The sequence below is a fragment of the Canis lupus genome, chromosome 18, assembly GCF_048164855.1.
Source record: "Canis lupus baileyi chromosome 18, mCanLup2.hap1, whole genome shotgun sequence".
NCBI classification, from domain to species: Eukaryota; Metazoa; Chordata; class Mammalia; order Carnivora; family Canidae; genus Canis; species Canis lupus.
This window is the reverse complement of record NC_132855.1, coordinates 59,968,947-59,987,730: the sequence shown is the minus strand read 5'-3', so window position 1 is coordinate 59,987,730 and position 18,784 is coordinate 59,968,947. Positions and strand designations below refer to the sequence as shown.

At 37.1% G+C, this 18,784-nt stretch overlaps 1 protein-coding gene across 1 annotated transcript; it reads left to right on the top strand.

The window, feature by feature from the left end:
• Nucleotides 1-2,278: 2,278 nt before the first annotated feature.
• Nucleotides 2,279-3,244, top strand: LOC140609401 (olfactory receptor 2AK2-like). Its single transcript, XM_072784745.1, is given in 1 exon segment — nt 2,279-3,244. A coding segment is annotated over 1 exon segment (921 nt). The 5' UTR covers nt 2,279-2,323.
• Nucleotides 3,245-18,784: the final 15,540 nt, after the last annotated feature.

Below are 18,784 nucleotides of genomic sequence, written 5' to 3'. Positions count from 1 at the left end.
TCCTCATGTGCATGTTGGCCATGTCTATGTCTTCCTCTGTGAGATTTCTATTCATGTTTTGCCCATTTCATGATTGGATTGTTTGTTTCTTTGGTGTTGAGTTTAAGAAGTTCTTTATACATCTTGGAAACTAGCCCTTTGTCTGATATGTCATTTGCAAATATCTTCTCCCATTCTGTAGGTTGTCTTTTAGTTTTGTTGACTGTATCCTTTGCTGTGCAAAAGCTTCTTATCTTGATGAAGTCCCAATAGTTCACTTTTGCTTTTGTTTCTTTTGCCTTCGTGGATGTATCTTGGAAGAAGTTACTGTGGCTGAGTTCAAAAAGGGTGTTGCCTGTGTTCTCCTCTTGGATTTTGATGGAGTCTTGTCTCACATTTAGATCTTTCATCCATTTTGAGTTTATCTTTGTGGATGGTGCAAGAGAGTGGTCTAGTTTCATTCTTCTGCATGTGGATGTCCAATTTTCCCAGCACCATTTATTGAAGAGACTGTCTTTCTTCCAGTGGATAGTCTTTCCTCCTTTATCGAATATTAGTTGACCATAAAGTTCAGGGTCCACTTCTGGGTTCTCTATTCTGTTCCATTGATCTATGTGTCTCTTTTTGTGCCAGTATCATACTGTCTTGATGACCACAGCTTGTAGTACAACCTGAAATCTGGCATTGTGATGCCCCCACATATGGTTTTCTTTTTTAAAATTCCCCTGGCTATTCGGGGTCTTTTCTGATTCCACACAAATGAGAATCATAATTTTTAAACTATAGTTATGAAGATATCATAAAGGCTGTCAGTCCTCAATATATCTTATATTAAAGTGAATTGAATTTTTAAATTGGAATTTTATCTGTATCTAGAAAATATTTTGAATATTGAAGGCAGAGTATGGGATTAAGCAGCTTTTCTTTGGGAAAAAGAAGATGCATGATGTCTTTTATGTGCTTCTAATCTCAATATTTACTTTAGCACATTTTCTACATCAATCTGGTGAATTATTTACTATTTGTAATATATTATAAATTGCATAGCTTAAAATTAACTTCTTGAAATTTATGGAAAGGTTTTAATAGCATTCAATGTTTTAAATACTTAGCATAGTATTATCTTTTTAAAAAAAGCTTTATTTAAATTCAGTTAATTAACATACAATGTATTATTAGTTTCAGAGATACAGTTCAGTGATTCATCAGTCTTCTATAACACTCAGTGCTCCTTACTTCAGGTTCTCTCCTTAATGCCCATCACCCAGTTATCCCATCCCCCCATCTACCTCCCCTCCAGTGACTCTCAGTTTGTTTCCTATGATTAAGAGTCTCTTATGCTTTGTTTAATTCTCTGATTTCACTTGGATTTATTTTTTCCTCTCTTCCCCTATGATCCTCTGCTTTGTTTTCTAGCTGGGTATTTTATATATATATATATATATATATATATATATATATATATATATATTTCCATTATATATATATCTGTATATATACACATACATATGATACTCATATATATGAGTATTTCTCATATATATATGAGATTTCTTTTTTTCTAGTTGAGTATTATTCCCTTATACACACACACACAGATATATATAAATGGAGGATATATATAATATCTTCTTTATCCATTTTTGGAATTAGAGGTGGCAAAAAATCTGGTTAGATAACCCTGTATATGCTTTATAAAGGCCTAAAAATTCTGTACTTATTGAAATGTTTTGTATTTATGCTATATTATACCTGAATAGACTAAAGTTGAGTGATTCAGCATTATGGAGAGTTTTTACAGTCTTTTTCAATGGTTCAAGGACTTACCACAATATTATCTGTGGAATTGGGGACACAAAGAAACCTGAATAAGGAATCTAGTGTAAACTAAGGAAAAGACCTAAGAATCCTATACTTGTTCAAAAGAAAATAAGAAGGTGAAACATATTTTTCAATCAAGACAGAAATTTAAAGTATTTTAATACTAGCATAAATTCACTGGGGGATTGATTGGAATAAATTCATAGGATAATTGAAAGAAAAAATGTGTGGGCTAAGAAAATTAATTGAGCAACCATATATTCCATAAAGGTGTCTTGTTGTAAAGACTGATTAAGCTCTGATAATACTGGAATTACTCTCTGAAAGTTACTCTAATAAAGTTAATTTTGTTTCATATCATTTTAAAAGAAGTCTATGGTCTGGATATTTCACTTGGCTGAGGAAGTGGTATGGAGGCAATATAAGGCGTTCAGTAATTATCATTTTCTTTTCTCTTAAAGGACAGTCAGGGTCTTACATGAATTCTAGCAATATGATCTTCTGTGATGTCTCATTTTAAACTATGAAGATGTGAAATCAAAGTGTAGAAACAGACTTTATACTCTCTGGTCTTTTCCAATATGGTCAAATGGACACGTTCCTCTTTGTCGCCATTGTAATCCTTTTTTCTGTAGCTCTGATGGAGAACATCATACTGGTCCTTCTAATTCAGGTGGACACCAGACTCCACACTCCAATGTACTTTCTACTCAGCCAGCTCTCCTTTATTGACATGATGTACATATCCACGACCGTGCCCAAGTTGACCACTAACTTCCTGTCAAACAGTAAGAATATTACATTTTTGGGATGTGAAATTCAAGCCTTTGTATTCTTGGCCCTTGGTGGGACTGAAGCTCTTCTCCTTGGTTTCATGTCTTATGATCGATATTTAGCCATCTGTCACCCTTTACGTTATCCTATCCTTATGAGCAAGAAGATCTGTTGGTTCATGGTTACAAGTGCATGGACCAGTAGTTCTACCAATGCTTTAGTACATACACTGTATGTATTTCAACTTCCATTTTGTAGGTCTCGGATTGTTAACCACTTTTTCTGTGAAGTTCCATCTCTATTGCCACTGGTGTGTCAGGATACTTCCCAGTATGAGTATACAATCCTCCTGAGTGGGGTAATTATTCTGCTGCTACCATTCTTGGACATCCTAGCTTCCTATGCCCAAGTACTTACTGTTGTGTTCCAGATAAGCTTAGGTAAAGGACAGACAAAAGCTGTCTCCACTTGCTCCTCTCACCTGATTGTAGCAAGCCTATTCTATGTGACTACTCTCTCTACTTATACCAGGCCACACTCCATGCATTCTCCAGAACAAGATAAAGCAGTGGCAGTGTTTTACACCATCATCACACCTCTTCTGAACCCATTTATCTATAGCCTGAGGAATAAAGAGTTTACTAGGGCCATGAGAAGATTGTTGGCATAATGAATATTTGCATGGGAAATGTCATTTTGGGCACCTTTCATTAATGGAGACTGACCAACATTGATCACTTTGCCTAGAATATTGTTTTGGAGTATATAAAATTTAAGAAATATTTATAAGATGCATTGATAAATATCTTGATTCCTGCTGGCTTCTGAATGGTTTAATCATAGGTGTTGAAACTGTATGTTTTTCCATATTTGTATGTGGAAAAATGGTTTTACTGTCAACATTATTTAGCTTCTAACATTACATTTAAATTGTCAACTCAATGTTTGCATCTTAAAACATGTTTTTAATGTCCTTTTAAAAATCATTTATTCATGAGAGACAGAGAGAGAGAGAGGTAAAGACATAGGCAGAGGGAGAAACAGACTCCCCATGGGGAACCTGATGTGGGGCTGGATCCCAGAACCCCAGGATCACACTGAGTGAAAGGCACTCAGCCACCAAGCCAACCCAGTGCTCCTTTGTAATGTCCTCCTAAGGTTTGACTTCAATTAGTAGGAAACATATTCTACTCAAGAATATAGTACTAAAAGTATCTTTGTTAAAAAAAAACTGTAAGATAGATCAGAGTAAGTAATTCACTCATTCATGCTTTCACTCAACAACCGATTTAAGGTTTTAAATATGTGTGTTGCAATGCACAGACACTGACGATATGGCATTAAACAAAGGTAAGAACTGATAGAATTCTCTGCTCTCATTAAGTTTACATTCCAATGCAGGAAGACATAGAATCAATAAAATAAAATAAAATCGACATTAAAACTCTGGAGTATATCACAAAGTAGTAATTATTAGGTAAAACCCTGAAAATTGACAAAGACCAGAGAGTTTTGCAATTTTATATAAAACAGTCCACTGTAGGGGCAAATATGACAATGATATTTGGTCAAAAATTGAACTGAAATGAATAAATAATTCAAATGGATATTTCATTAGGAATGTTATAGCCTTCAGAAGAAGCCAATGAAAATGTCTTGAAGAATAAACAAGGATAGCTCATGAATAAAAATCAAGGTGTAAAATCAAAGGCAATGAAAATCAAGACATAAACTGTAGGAAATTTGTAAAGATAATGGAGCCTGGATCTGAAATGTTAGGTCATTGTAAGGATTTGGGTTTTAATCCAAGAAAACTGGCAATGATTGCTATGCTTCTAGAGCCAACTGAAGTTCATAATTAGGTGTCCATTGCAGTAGTGCAGTTGTTACAAGATACTGCCTTGCATAGAAGTGGCAATGGTAGAGAAGCAAGAACTGGTCAGTCTCTGGAGATTGGTAAAAAGCAGACACTTGAGACTTGTGGCAAAATATGATGTGAAACATGACATAACTAGAGAAGTAGAAAATTGGAAGGCTCCTGGCTCTGTCAATATAGCATGGGGCCCCACACTCAGGGTTGTGAATTCTAGCCCCACATTGGGTATAGAGATTACTTAAAGATAATTAAAAAAAAGAAAAGTAGATAATTTGGCTAAGACCTCTATAGAATACATCACTTCTCCAAATATATTATTTTACATACAAGTGATAGTTTCCACTTTCAGCAATTTATTATTTTTAATGATTTGGCCTGTATGCCCCATATATACTTTCTAATTATTAACTTAATTTAATTTAATTTTTTTACTATTATTTGTTGGTGAACATAAGCATTTGTCTTCAAATACAAATCATCTATCCCACCTAACCTATGGTAACCATCAGTTCATTATGTATCGTTAAGATTCTGTTTCCTGTTTTGCCTCTTTCTTTTTTTATTTATGCTTCTTTGTTTTGTTTCTTAAATCCCACATATGAGTGAAATCATATATGGTATTTGTCTTTCTTTGACTGACTTGTTTCCCTTAGCATAATATAGTCTAACTCCATTCACATCCTTGCAAATGACAAGATTTCATTTTTTTCTGATAGCTGAGTAATATTCCATTTTACCTATACACCATATCTTTTTTGTCCATTCATCAGTCAATGGACATTTGGGCCCTTTCCATAATTTTGGTATTGTGGATAATTATAGAAACAATGAAGTGGCATGTTTACTAATGGATAAATGAATAATAAATTAGTATTTTTGTATCCTTCGGATAAGCATCTAGTAGTACAACTGCTCAATCATAGAGTATTTCTATTTTTACTTTTTGAGGGATCTATGTATTGGTTTGCCATAGTAACCACACCAGTTTCCATACCCACCAACTATAAAAGAGTTGTACAGTTCTTTCTTACAACTTTCTTTCTCCATATCCTCTCCAACACCATTTTTCACATCCTCTCCAACACTTATTGTTTCTTGTGTTGTTTATTTTAGCTTTCTGACACATGTGAGGTGATACCTCATTGTAATTTTGATTTATATCTCCCTGATAATGAATGGTTTTGAGTATCTTTTCTGTGTCTAGTGGTCATCTCTATGTATTCTTTGGGGGGGGGGAAGTCTATATATGTCTTTTGCCCATTTTTAAAAATTTGATTATTAATTTCTTGTGTGTTGAGTTTTATAACTTCCTCATATATTATGGATACTAACATTTTATCTGGTATATCATTTGCAAATATCTTCATTCTATCTATAGGTTGACTTTTGATTTTGTTGATTGTTGTCTTTGCTGTGCAATACATTTTTTATTTTGTTGAAGTCTCAATAGTTTATTTTGCTCTTATTGCCCTTGCCTAAGGAGAAATTTCTAGTAAGCAGTTGCTATGGCTTACACCAAAGACGCTACTTTTTGTGTTCTCCCCTAGGATTTTAATGGTTTCATGTTTCATATTTAGTCCTAAGTCTTTATTCCATTTTTGAATTTACTTTTGTTTTTGATGTAAAAAGGTCTAGTTTCATTCTTCTTCATGTTGCTGTCTGGTTTTCCCAACACCATTTGTTGAAGAGATTATCTTTTTTCCATTAGGTAGTCTTTCTTACTTTGTCAAAGTTTAATTAACAATAAACTTGTGAGTTTATTCCCAATCTTTTTTATTCTATTCTATTGATCTATGTGTCTATTTTTTTGTCAGTATTTTTTATTGTTACAGCCTTGTAATATAACTTGAAGTCCAGAATTGTGATGTGTCTAGCTTCCCTTTTCTTCTGAAAGATTGTGTTTCGGTATTTGTGGTCTTTTGTTGCTCTGTAGGATTGTTTCACTTCTCTGAAAAAAAATGCTGGTATTTTGATAGGGATTGCAGTATGTATGGAGACTGCTTTGGATAGCATAGCCATTTTAATAATATTTGTCCTTCCAATCCATGAGCATGGAATTCCTTTCCATTTCATTGTATCTTCTTATATTTATTTATACAGGCACTGAGGTGGGCACTTGATGGGATGAGCACTGGGTGTTATACTATATGATGGCAAATCGATCTCCAATAAAAAATACATATTAAAAAATAAAAATAAATAAGTAAAAATAGTATTTTATAGTTTTCCAAATACAGGTCTTTGATTAGGTTGAGTCCTAGATATCTTACTGTGTTTGGTACAATTTTAAACTGAATCACTTCCTTGATTTCTCTTTCTGTTGCCTCATTATTGTTATATAACAGTGCAGCAGATTTGTGTACATTGATTTCTCATTCTGCAACTTTACTTCATTCATGTTCAGTTCTAGTAATTTTTGGTGGAGTCTTTCAGGTTTTCTATGTGGAGTATTATGTCATTTGCAAATAGTGAAAGCTTGACTACTTCCTTGACAATTTGGATGCCTTCTATTTCTTTCTGTTGTCTGATTGCTGAGGCTAGGACTTCCAGTATTATGTGAAATAACAGTGGTGAGAGTGCACATCCCTGTCTTTTTCCTGACTATAGAGGAAAAGCTCTTTCAGTTTTTCGCCATAGTGAATATTAGCAGAGGTTATATATCCTTTACTCTGTTATGTTCCCTCTAAACCCACTTTGTTGAGGTTTTTATAATGAGTGGATGTTGTATATTGTCAAATGCTTCTTTTGCATCTATTGAGGGATCACGTTTTTCATCTTTTCTTTGATTAACATGATGTATCATGTTGCTCAATTTGTGAATATCAAACCACCCTTGCAAATTAGGAATAAATCCCACTTGATCATGGTAAATGATTATTTTATTTTATTTAAGATTTTATTTATTTATTTATTCATGAGACACACACACACAGACAGAGGCAGAGACACAGGCAGAGGGAGAAGCAGGCTCCATGCAAGGAGCCCGACGTGGGACTCGATCCAGGACTCCGGGATCACACCCTGGGCTGAAGGCAGATACTAAACTGCTGAGCCACCCAGGGATCCCTGGTAAATGATTACTTTAAGGTATTGTTGGATTCAGTTTAATAGTAGTCAGCTGAGAATTTTTGGCCCCATTTTATCATGAATATTGACCTGAGGTTTTTCCTTCCTTCTTTTTTTTAAAGCTTTTATTTATTTATTCATGAGGGACACACAGGGACAGGCAGAGACACAGAGGGAGAAGCAGGTTCCACACAGGAAGCCTGATATGGGACTCGAACCTGGGACACCAGGATCATGCCCTGAGCCAAAGGCAGACGCTCAACCGCTGAGCCACCCAGGCATCTTATTCTTCCTGTAGTCTTTATATGGTGTTGGCATCAGGGTAATGCTGGACTCATTGGATGGATTCAGAAGTTTTACTTCCTTTTCTCTTTTTGGAATTAAATTGTAAAGAACTGGTAGTAACTTTTTTTTACTTTTGTTAAGATTTTATTTATTTATTCATGAGAGATAGAGAGAGGCAGAGACATAGACAGATGAAGAAGCCTCTCTGTGGGAAGCCTGATGTGGGACTCCATCTCGGGACTCCAGGATCATGACCTAAGCTAAAGGCAGACACTCAACAACTGAGCCACTCAGGTGCCCCTTAACTCTTCTTTAAATGTTTGGTATAATTCATCTTTGAAGCCATATGGTCCTGGACTTGTGTTTGTTGGGAGTTGTATTATTTTTTTCTTTAAAGATTTGTGTACTTAAGATATAGATCCCTTACCTCCTTGGTCAGGTTTATTCGTAGGTATCTTATGCTTTTGGGTGCAATTGTAAATGGGATTGACTCCTTAATTTCTCTTTCTTCAGGCATATTGTTAGTGTATAGAAATGCCACTGATTTCTGCCACATTGCCGAATGGCTGTATGAGTTCTAGCAATATTAGGGTGGAGTCTTTTGAGTTTTCTATGTACAGTGTCATGTCATCTCTGAAGATGGAGAGTTGGGCTTCTTCTTTGCCAATTTGCATGCCTTTTATTTCTTTTTGTTGTCTGATTGCTGAGGCTAGGACTTCTATGTTGAATAATAGAGGTAAAGAATCTATACCCTAAAAACTACAGAACACATCTGAAAGAAACTGAGGAAGACACAAAGAGATGGAAAAATATTCCATGCTTATGCATTGGATGAATTAATATTGTAAAAATGTCATGTTACCTAGGGCAATTTACACATTCAATGCAATCCCTATCAAAATACCATGGACTTTCTTCAGAGAGATGGAACAAATAATCTTAAGATTTGTGTGGAATCATGGGGATTCCCAGGTGGCTCAGTGGTTTAGCACCTGCCTTCAGCCCAGGGCGTGATCCTGAAGTCCTGGGATCGGGTCCCACATCGGGCTCCCTGCATGAAGCCTGCTTCTCCCTCTGCCTCTCTCTCTCTTTCTCTCTCTCTATCTATCTCTCATGACTAAATAAAAAAAAAGATTTGTGTGGAATCAGAAAAGACACTGAATAGCCAGGAAATATTGAAAAAGAGGGATCCCTGGGTGGCGCAGCGGTTTAGCGCCTGCCTTTGGCCCAGGGCGGGATCCTGGAGACCCGGGATCGAATCCCACATCGGGCTCCCGGAATGGAGCCTGCTTCTCCCTCTGCCTATGTCTCTGCCTCTCTCTCTCTCTCTCTGTGACTATCATAAATAAATAAAAATTAAAAAAAAAAGAATACCAGAGCCAGGGGCATCACAATGCCGAATTCCAAGTTGTACTACAAAGTTGTTATCATTAAGACAGTGTGGTACTGGCACAAAAACAGACACATAGATCAATGGAACAGAATAGAGAATCCAGAAGTGGACCCTCAATTTTATGGTCAACTAATATTTGACAAAGCAAGAAAGACTATCCACTAGAAAAAGGACAGTCTCCTCAATAAATGGGGCTGGGAAAATTGGACATCCACATGCAGAAGAATGAAACTGGACCATTCTCTTACACCATACACAAAGATAAACTAAAATGAATGAAAGACCTAAATGTGAGACAAGATTCCATCAAAATCCTAGGAACTGGAGGGTATTATGCTGAGTAAAATAAGTCAATCGGAGAAGGACAAACATTATATGGTCTCTTTCATTTGGGGAATATAAAAAATAGTGAAAGGGAATAAAGGGGAATGGAGAAAGAGTGAGTGGGAAATATCAGAAAGGTAGAGAGAACATGAAAGACTCCTAACTGGAAAACGAACTAGGAGTGGTGGAAGGGGAGGTGGGCGGGGGTTGGGGGTGACTGAGTGACAGGCACTGAGGTGGGCACTTGACGGGATGAGCACTGGGTGTTATTCTATATGTTGGCAAATTGAACACCAATAAAAAAATAAATTTATAAAAAAATCCTAGAGGAGAACATAGGCAACACCCTTTTTGAACTTGACTACAGCAAGTTTTTGCAGGATACATCTATGAAGGCAAGGGAAACAAAAGCAAAAATGAACTATTGGGACTTATTCAACATAAAAAGATTCTACACAGCAAAGGAAATAGTCAACAAACCTAAAAGACAACTTACAGAATGAGGGAAGATATTTGCAAATGACATATCAGATAAAAGGCTAGTATCCAAGATCTATAAAGAACTTCTTAAACTTAATAGCAAAGAAACAAGCAATCCAATCATGAATGAACAAAAGATATGAATAGAAATTTCATCAAAGAAGATCTACACATGGCCAATAAGCACTTGAGAAAATGTTCCGCATCACTTGCCATCAGGGTAGCACAAATCAAAACCACAATGAGGGGATCCTTGGGTAGCTCAGCGGTTTAGCCCCTGCCTTTGGTCCAGGGCACGATCCTGGAGTCCCGGGATCGAGTCCCACGTCGGGCTCTGGCACAGAGCCGGCTTCTCCCTCTGCCTGTGTCTCTGCCTCTCTCTCTCTCTAAGTCTATCATGAATTAAAAAAAATCTTCAAAACCACAATGAGGGGGAAGCCTGGGTGGCTCAACGTTTTAGTGCTGCCTTCAGCCCAGGGCATGATCCTGGATTCCTGGGATTGAGTCCCACCTTGGGCTCCCTGCATGGAGCTTGCTTGTTTCTCTGCCTGTGTCTCTGTGTTTCTCATGAATAAATAAATAAAATCTCTAAAAAACAAATACAATCAGATACCACCTCACACCAGTGTGAATGGAGAAAATGAACAAGACAGGAAATAACTAATTTTAGAGATGATGTAGAAAAAGGGGAACATTCTTGCACTGTTGGTGAGAATGTGAACTGGTACAGACACTCTGGTAAACTGTGTGGAGGTTCCTCAAAGAGTTAAAAATAGAGCTATCCTACCACCCAGCAATTGCACTACTGGGGATTTACCCCAAAGATACAGATGCAGTGAAAAGCTGAGACATCTGCACCCCGATGTTTATAGCAGCAATGTCCACAATAGCCAAACTGTGGAAGGGGCCTCGGTGTCCATCAAAAGATGAATGGATAAAGAAGATGTGGTCTATATATACAATGGGATATTATTCAGCCATGAGATAGGACAAATAGCCACCATTTGCTTTGACGTGGATGGAACTGGAGGGTATTATGCTGAGTGAAGTAAGTCAATCATAGAAGGACAATCATTATATGGTTTCACTCATACAGGGAATATAAAAAATAGTGAAAGGGATTATAGGGGAAAGGAGAGAAAGTGTGTGGGAAAAATCAGAGACGGTGACAAAACATGAGAGTCTCCTAACTCTGGGAAATGAACAAGGGGTAGTGGACGGGAGGTGGGCTTGGGGATGGAGTGACTGGGTGACGGGCACTGAGGGGGCACTTGATGGGATGAGCACTGGGTGTTGTAGTATATGTTGGCAAATCAAACTCCAAAAACAATATATATTAAAAATGATTTATTTATTTATTCGATATATAGAGAAGGAGCATGAGTTCAGTAGTGACAGAGGGACAAGGAAGACTCCCTGCTGAGGGTAGAGCCTGATACCAGCTTCAATCCCAGAACCCCAAGATCATGACCTGAGCTGAAGTTAGAAGCTTATCCCACTGAGTCACCCAGGACCTCCTTTTGGGCGACTTTTTACTACTGATTCAATTTCTTTGCTGGGTATCTGTCTTCTCAAGTTTTCTATTTCTTCCTGTTTCAGTTTTGGTAGTTTATGTCTTTCTAGAAGTTTCTCCATTTCTTTAAGGTTAATTTATTGGCATATAATTTTTCATAATATTCTATTATAATTGTATTTCTGTGGTGCTGGTTGTTATTTATCCTCTCTCAGTTCTGATTTTACTTATTGGGATACTTTCTCTTTTCTTTTGGGTAAATATGGCTAGAGGTTTATAAATTTTATCATTATTACTTTTTTAATAAACCAGCTCCTGGTTTTATTGATCTATCATATTTTTGTTGTTTGTTTCCATATAATTTATGTCTAATTTAATATTTTTTTTAAAAAGATTTTATTTATTTATTTATTTATTCATGGGAGACACACACACACAGAGAGAAGCAGGCTCCATGCAAGGAGCTTGATGTGGGTGGGACCTGATCCTGGGACTTCAGGATCATGCCCTGGGGTGAAGGCAGGCGCCAAACCACTGAGCAACTCAAGGATCCCCAATTTAATCTTTATTATTACATTCCTTCTGCTAGTTAGGCTTCGTATGTTGTTCTTTTTCTAGTTCCTTTGGTGTAGGGTTAGGTTGTTTTTTATGAGATTTTCCTTGATTCTTAAGGTTAGCCCATATTGTTATATACTTCCATTTAGGTCCACTTTTGTTGTTTCCCAAATAATTTGAGTGATTCTCATTTTTTCCATGGGTTTTTAGATTTCTCCTTTGATTTTCTGATGGACTCATTCATTGTTTAGTTGCATGCTGTTTAACATCCATGTATTTGTGTTCTTTCCAAATATTTTCTTGTGGTTGATTTCAAAGTTTCATAGATTTGTGGTCAGAAAAAAAATCATTGTATGATCTCAATCTTCTTGTATTTGTTGAGGCCTGATTTGTGACATAGTATTTTATATTTTCTGGAGACTATCCCATGTGCACTTGAAAGAAATATCTCTTACTTTTTTTCGATGGAATGTTCTAAATATTTATGTTAAATCTATCTTGTCCAGAGTGTCATTCAAAGCCACTGTTTCCTTTTTGATAATCTCTCCAGATAACTTATTTAATTTTTCTTCTCAGTATCAAACACATAGAATTACCATTCACAGTAACAATCACTCAGCCATCAAAAAACTGTTTAGCCTATTGATTCCACTGAAGTGAATTAGAAGAAATTGCAATGCTTAACGGATTTATTCATGTTTATTATTTTTAAAGATTTTTATTTTTTTTATTCATAGAGACACACACACACACAGAGGCAGAGACACAGGCAGAGGGAGAAGCAGGCTCCATGCAGAGAGCCTGACTTGGGACTCGATCCAGGGTCTCCAGGATCACACCGCGGGCTGCAGGCAGTGCTAAACCGCTGCGCCACTGGGGCTGCCCGGATTTATTCATGTTTAAAAGTAAAACCTCATATAATCCTGGTTTATTTCTGGGCTCTCTGTTATGTTCTGTTGATATGCATGTGCACTTTTGTGCTAGAATCAAACAGTTTTTTTTTAAGATTTTATTTATTCAGGAGAGATAGAGAGAGAGGCAGAGACATAGGCAGAGAGAGAAGCAGGCTCCATGCAGGAAGCCGAATGCGGGTCTCAATCCTGGGACTCCAGGATCACTCCCTGAGCCAAAGGCAGACGCTCAGTTAATCTTTAATGAATAGGGCAAGAATATTCAACAGGAAAAAGTCTGTTTCACAAATGGTATTGGGAAAAGTCTGTTTCACAAATGGTATATGGGTATTTTTTACATGGATGGGCCCATGTAAAAAAACAAAACTTGACTACCTTTTCACTTCATAGACAAAAATGAACTCAAAATGGACTAAGGATGTAAACGTGAGACCTGAAACCATAAAAATCCTAAAAGACAGTACAGGCAGTAATTTCTCTGACACTTGCCTTTCTAGACATACCTCCTGAGGCAAGGGCAACAAAAGTAAAAATTAACTTTTGGGACTATCTTTAACAAAGCAGGAAAAAAAAAAAAGCAGGAAAGAACATCCAGTGGGAAAAAGGCAGTCTCTTCAACAAATAATGTTGAGCAAACTGGACAGGAACAGGCAAAAAAAACCCATAACTGGATTGCTTTCTTATGTCCTACACACAAAAAAAATAAATTCAAAATGTTTTAAAGACCTAAATATGAGACAGAAAACCACAAAACCCCTAGAGGACAACACAGACAGTAACCTCTTTGACATCAGCCATTGAAATTTCCTTCTAGATGTGTCTACTAAGGCAAAGGAAACAAAAGCAAAAATAAACTATTGGGACTAGATCAAAATATAAAGCATCTGCACTGAAATGGAAATAATCACAAAACTAAAAGACAACTTACTGAATTGGAGATGTTTGCAGATAACATATCTGATAAACAGTATTCAAAATATATAAAGAACTGTTACAACTCAACACCAAAAAATACTAATAATCCAAATAAAAATGGGAAGAAGACATGAACAGATGTTTCTCCAAAGAAGACAACCAGATGGGCAACAGACACATGAAAAAATGCTCAACATCACGTACTATCAGGGAAACGCAAATCAAAACCACTATGAGTTATCATCTAACACCTGTCAGAATGGCTAAAATCAAAAACACAAGAAACAAGTGTTGGTGAGGATGTGGAGGAAAAAACCTCTTGTGTACTGTGGGTGGAAACTGTCCTAACCTAATTTGTCCTAATGCAAACTCTCCTAACCCCTGTAGAAAACAATATGGACAGAACATAAAGACTCCTAACTCTGGGAAATGAACTAGGGGTGGTGGAAGGGGAGGAGGGCGGGGGGTGGGGGTGAATGGGTGACGGGCACTGAGGGGGCCACTTGATGGGATGAGCACTGGGTGTTATTCTGTATGTTGGTAAATTGAACACCAATAAAAAATAAACCTAAAAAAAATAAAAGTAAAACCTCCCAATAGTCTTAGACATTACATTTAAATGAATGTGTTTTATTTCAATGATTATGTGAACTAAATTATATTGTATTTCTTATACGCCCATGTTTTTTATTTCAGCTATTTCTGAACTGTCTGGGTCATGCAGATATTACTTAAATGATTTCTGCAAGTAGAGGTACACTTTTGAGATTTATTTGTTCTTATATTGACTTTGAATCATCCTAGGGCTACAAGGACAAAGGGGCTTGGGGCATCTTGGCTCTGTGACATGGAATGAGGATTAGGTAGCCAAGTTCATCCTGTCCCTGAGACAACATGACCCAAAACGACTTTAATATTCCCTTTTTTTTAATTTTTAAAAATTTTTTAATTGAAGTTTTATTTCTTTATCAAGTAACAAAAGAACACAATGTTTAAAAATCAGATGCTTCCACAAACTTAAATAATACTGACGCCTCTTCCCATTTTTCTCATCCCCAATCCTCTTTAGATGAGACCCGACTTGTATTATTTTTTTAACCTCTCTGGAAGCTTTTAGGACATTCTTTTTGTTACCTGAATTTTAAACTTCATGTTCTGCCACAGTGTGTTTTCTACCCCAACTAATACAAATTCTGCTTTATAACTTTCAGAATTTGGATGGTGTCTCTTGTCTGTTCTTTACTTCTTTTTTTTTTTTGGTTCAATCATAAATATTTATTAGTGCTGTGACCTTGAGCAAATCACTTAAACCATCTACTCTTCCATTACCTTAACTATAAAATAGAGGCAATAATATATTGCCCCAGAGTTGTGGTGAAAATTAAATGAGATAAATGGTACAAAAGCATTTACCCCAGGGGTGCCTTGGTGGATCGGTCAGTTAAAAGACCAACTCTTGATTTTGTTTTTGTTTTTTTCTTAAGTAAATTTATTTTTTATTGGTGTTCAGTTAACCAACATACAGAATAACACCCAGTGCTCATCCCGTTAAGTGCCCCTCACAGTGCCCGAGACCCATTCCCCCCCACTCCCTGCCCTCCTCCACTTCCACCACCCCTAGTTCGTTTCCCAGAGTTAAAAGTCTTTATGTTCTGTCTCCCTTTCTGATATTTCCCACACAATTCTTCTCCCTTCCCTTCTATTCCCTTTCACTATTATTTATATTCCCCAAATGAATGAGAACATACAATGTTTGTCCTTCTCCGATTGACTTACTTCACTCAGCATAATACCCACCAATTCCATCCACGTTGAAGCAAATGGTGGGTATTCGTTGTTTCTAATGGCTGAGTAATATTCTATTGTATACATAAACCACATCTTCTTTATCCACTCATCTTTCGATGGACACCGAGGCTCCTTCCACAGTTTGGCTATTGTGGACATTGCTGCTAGAAACATCGGGGTACAGGTGTCCTGGTGTTTCACTGCATCTGTATCTTTGGGGTAAATCACCAACCGAGCAATTGCTGGGTCGTAGGGCAGGTCTATTTTTAACTCTTTGAGGAACCTCCACACTGTTTTCCAGAGTGGGTGCACCAGTTCACATTCCGACCAACAGTGTAAGAGGGTTCCCCTTTCTCTGCAACCACTCCAACATTTGTGGTTTCCTGCCTTGTTAATTTTCCCCATTATCACTGGTATGAGGTGGTATCTCATTGTGGTTTTGATTTGTATTTCCCTGATGGCAAGTGATGCAGAGCATTTTCTCAGGTGCATGTTGGCCATGTCTATGTCTTCCTCTGTGAGATTTCTGTTCGTGTCTTTTGCCCATTTCATGATTCGATTGTTTGTTTCTTTGCTGCTGAGTTTAAGAAGTTCTTTATAGATCTTGGAAACTAGCCCTTTATCTGATACGTCATTTGCAAATATCTTCTCCCATTCTGTAGGTTGTCTTTGAGTTTTGTTGACTGTATCCTTTGCTGTGCAAAAGCTTCTTATCTTGATGAAGTCACAATAGTTCATTTTTGCTTTTGTTTCTTTTGCCTTCATGGATGTATCTTGCAAGAAGTTACTGTGGCCGAGTTCAAAAAGGGTGTTGCCTGTGTTCTCCTCTGGATTTTGATGGACTCTTGTCTCACCTTTAGATCTTTCATCTATTTTGAGTTTATCTTTGTGGATGGTGCAAGAGAGTGGTCTAGTTTCATTCTTCTGCATGTGGATGTCCAATTTTCCCAGCACCATTTATTAAAGAGACTGTCTTCTTCCAGTGGATAGTCTTTCCTGCTTTGTCGAATATTAGTTGACCATAAAGTTGAGGGTCCACTGCTGGGTTCTCTATTCTGTTCCATTGATCTATATGTGTGTTTTTGTGCCAGTACCACACTGTCTTGATGACCACAGCTTTGTAGTACAACCTGAAATCTGGCATTGTGATGCCCCCACATATGGTTTTCTTTTTTAAAATTCCCTTGGCTATACGGGGTCTTTTCTGATTCCACACAAATCTTAAAATAATTTTTTCTCACTCTCTGAAGAAAGTACATGGTATTTTGATAGGGATTTCATTAAACGTGTAAATTGCCCTGGGTAACATTGACATTTTCACAATATTAAGTCTGCCAATCCATGAGCATGGAATATTTTTTCTGTCTCTTGGTGTCTTCCTCCATTTCTTTCAGAAGTGTTCTATAGTGTTTAGGGTATAGATCCTTTCCCTCTTTGGTTCCGTTTATTCCTAGGTACCTTATGCTTTTGGGTGCAATTGTAAATGGGATTGACTCCTTAATTTCTCTTTCTTCAGTCTCATTATTAGTGTATAGAAATGCTACTGACTTCTGGGCATTGATTTTGTATCCTGCCACACTGCCAAATTTCTGTATGAGTTCTAGTAATCTTGGGGTGGAGTCTTTAGGGTTTTCTACGTAGAGTATCATGTCATCGGCGAAGAGGGGGAGTTTGACTTCTTCTTTGCCAATTTGAATGCCTTTAATGTCTTTTTGTTGTCTGATTGCTGAGGCTAGGACTTCCAGTACTGTGTTGAATAGCAGTGGTGAGAGCAGACGTCCCTGTCTTGTTCCTGATCTTAGGGGGAAGGCTCCCAGTGCTTCCCCATTGAGAATGATATTTGCTGTGGGCTTTTCGTAGATGGCTTTTAAGATGTTGAGGAATGTTCCCTCTATCCCTACACTCTGAAGAGTTTTGATCAGGAATGGATGCTGTATTTTGTCAAATGCTTTCTCTGCATCTAATGAGAGGATCCTATGGTTCTTGCTTTTTCTCTTGCTGAGATGATGAATCACATTGATTGTTTTACGGGTGTTGGACCAGCCTTGTGTACCAGGAATAAATCCTTCTTGGTCATGGTGAATAATTTTCTTAATGTATTGTTGTATCCTATTGGCTAGTATCTTGTTGAGAATTTTTCATCCATGTTCATCAAGGATATTTGTGTGTAATTCTCCTTTTTGGTGGGGTCTTTGTCTGGTTTTGGAATTAAGGTGATGCTGGCTTCATAGAATGAATTTGGAAATACTCCATCTCTTTCTATCTTTCCAAACAGCTTTAGTAGAATAGGTATGGTTTCTTCTTTAAACGTTTGATAGAATTCCCCTGGGAAGCCATCTGGCCCTGGACTTTTATATCTTGGGAGGGTTTTGATGACTGCTTCAATTTCCTCCCTGGTTATTGGCCTGTTCAGGTTTTCTATTTCTTCCCGTTCCAGTTTTGGTAGTTTGTGGCTTTCCAGGAATGCGTCCATTTCTTTTAGATTGCCTAATTTATTGGTGTTTCGCTGTTCATAATATGTTTTTAAAATCGTTTGTATTTCCTTGGTGTTGGTAGTGATCTCTCCTTTCTCATTCATGATTTTATTAATTTGAGTCTTCTCTCTCTTCTTTTTAATAAGGCTGGCTAATGGTTTTTCTATCTTATTAATTCTTTCAAAGAATCAACTCCTGGTTTTGTTGATCTGTTCCACAGTTCTGGTCTCGGTTTCGTTGAGTTCTGCTTGAATCTTTATTAACTCTCTTCTTCTGCTGGGTTAGGATCTATTTGCTGTTTTTTCTCTAGCTCCTGTAGGTGTAAGGTTCGCTTTTGTATTTGAGTTCTTTCTGGTTTTTCGATGGATGCTTGTATTGCGATGTATTTCCCCCTCAGGACTGCTTTTGCTGCATCCCAAAGATTTTGAACAGTTGTACCTTCATTCTCATTAGTTTCCATGAATCTTTTTAATTCTTCCTTAATTTCCTGGTTGACCCTTTCATCTTTTAGCGGGATGGTCCTTAACCTCCACGTGTTTGAAGTCCTTCCAAACTTCTTGTTGTGATTTAGTTCTAATTTCAAGGCATTATGGTCTGAGAATATGCAGGGGACGATCCCAATCTTTTGGT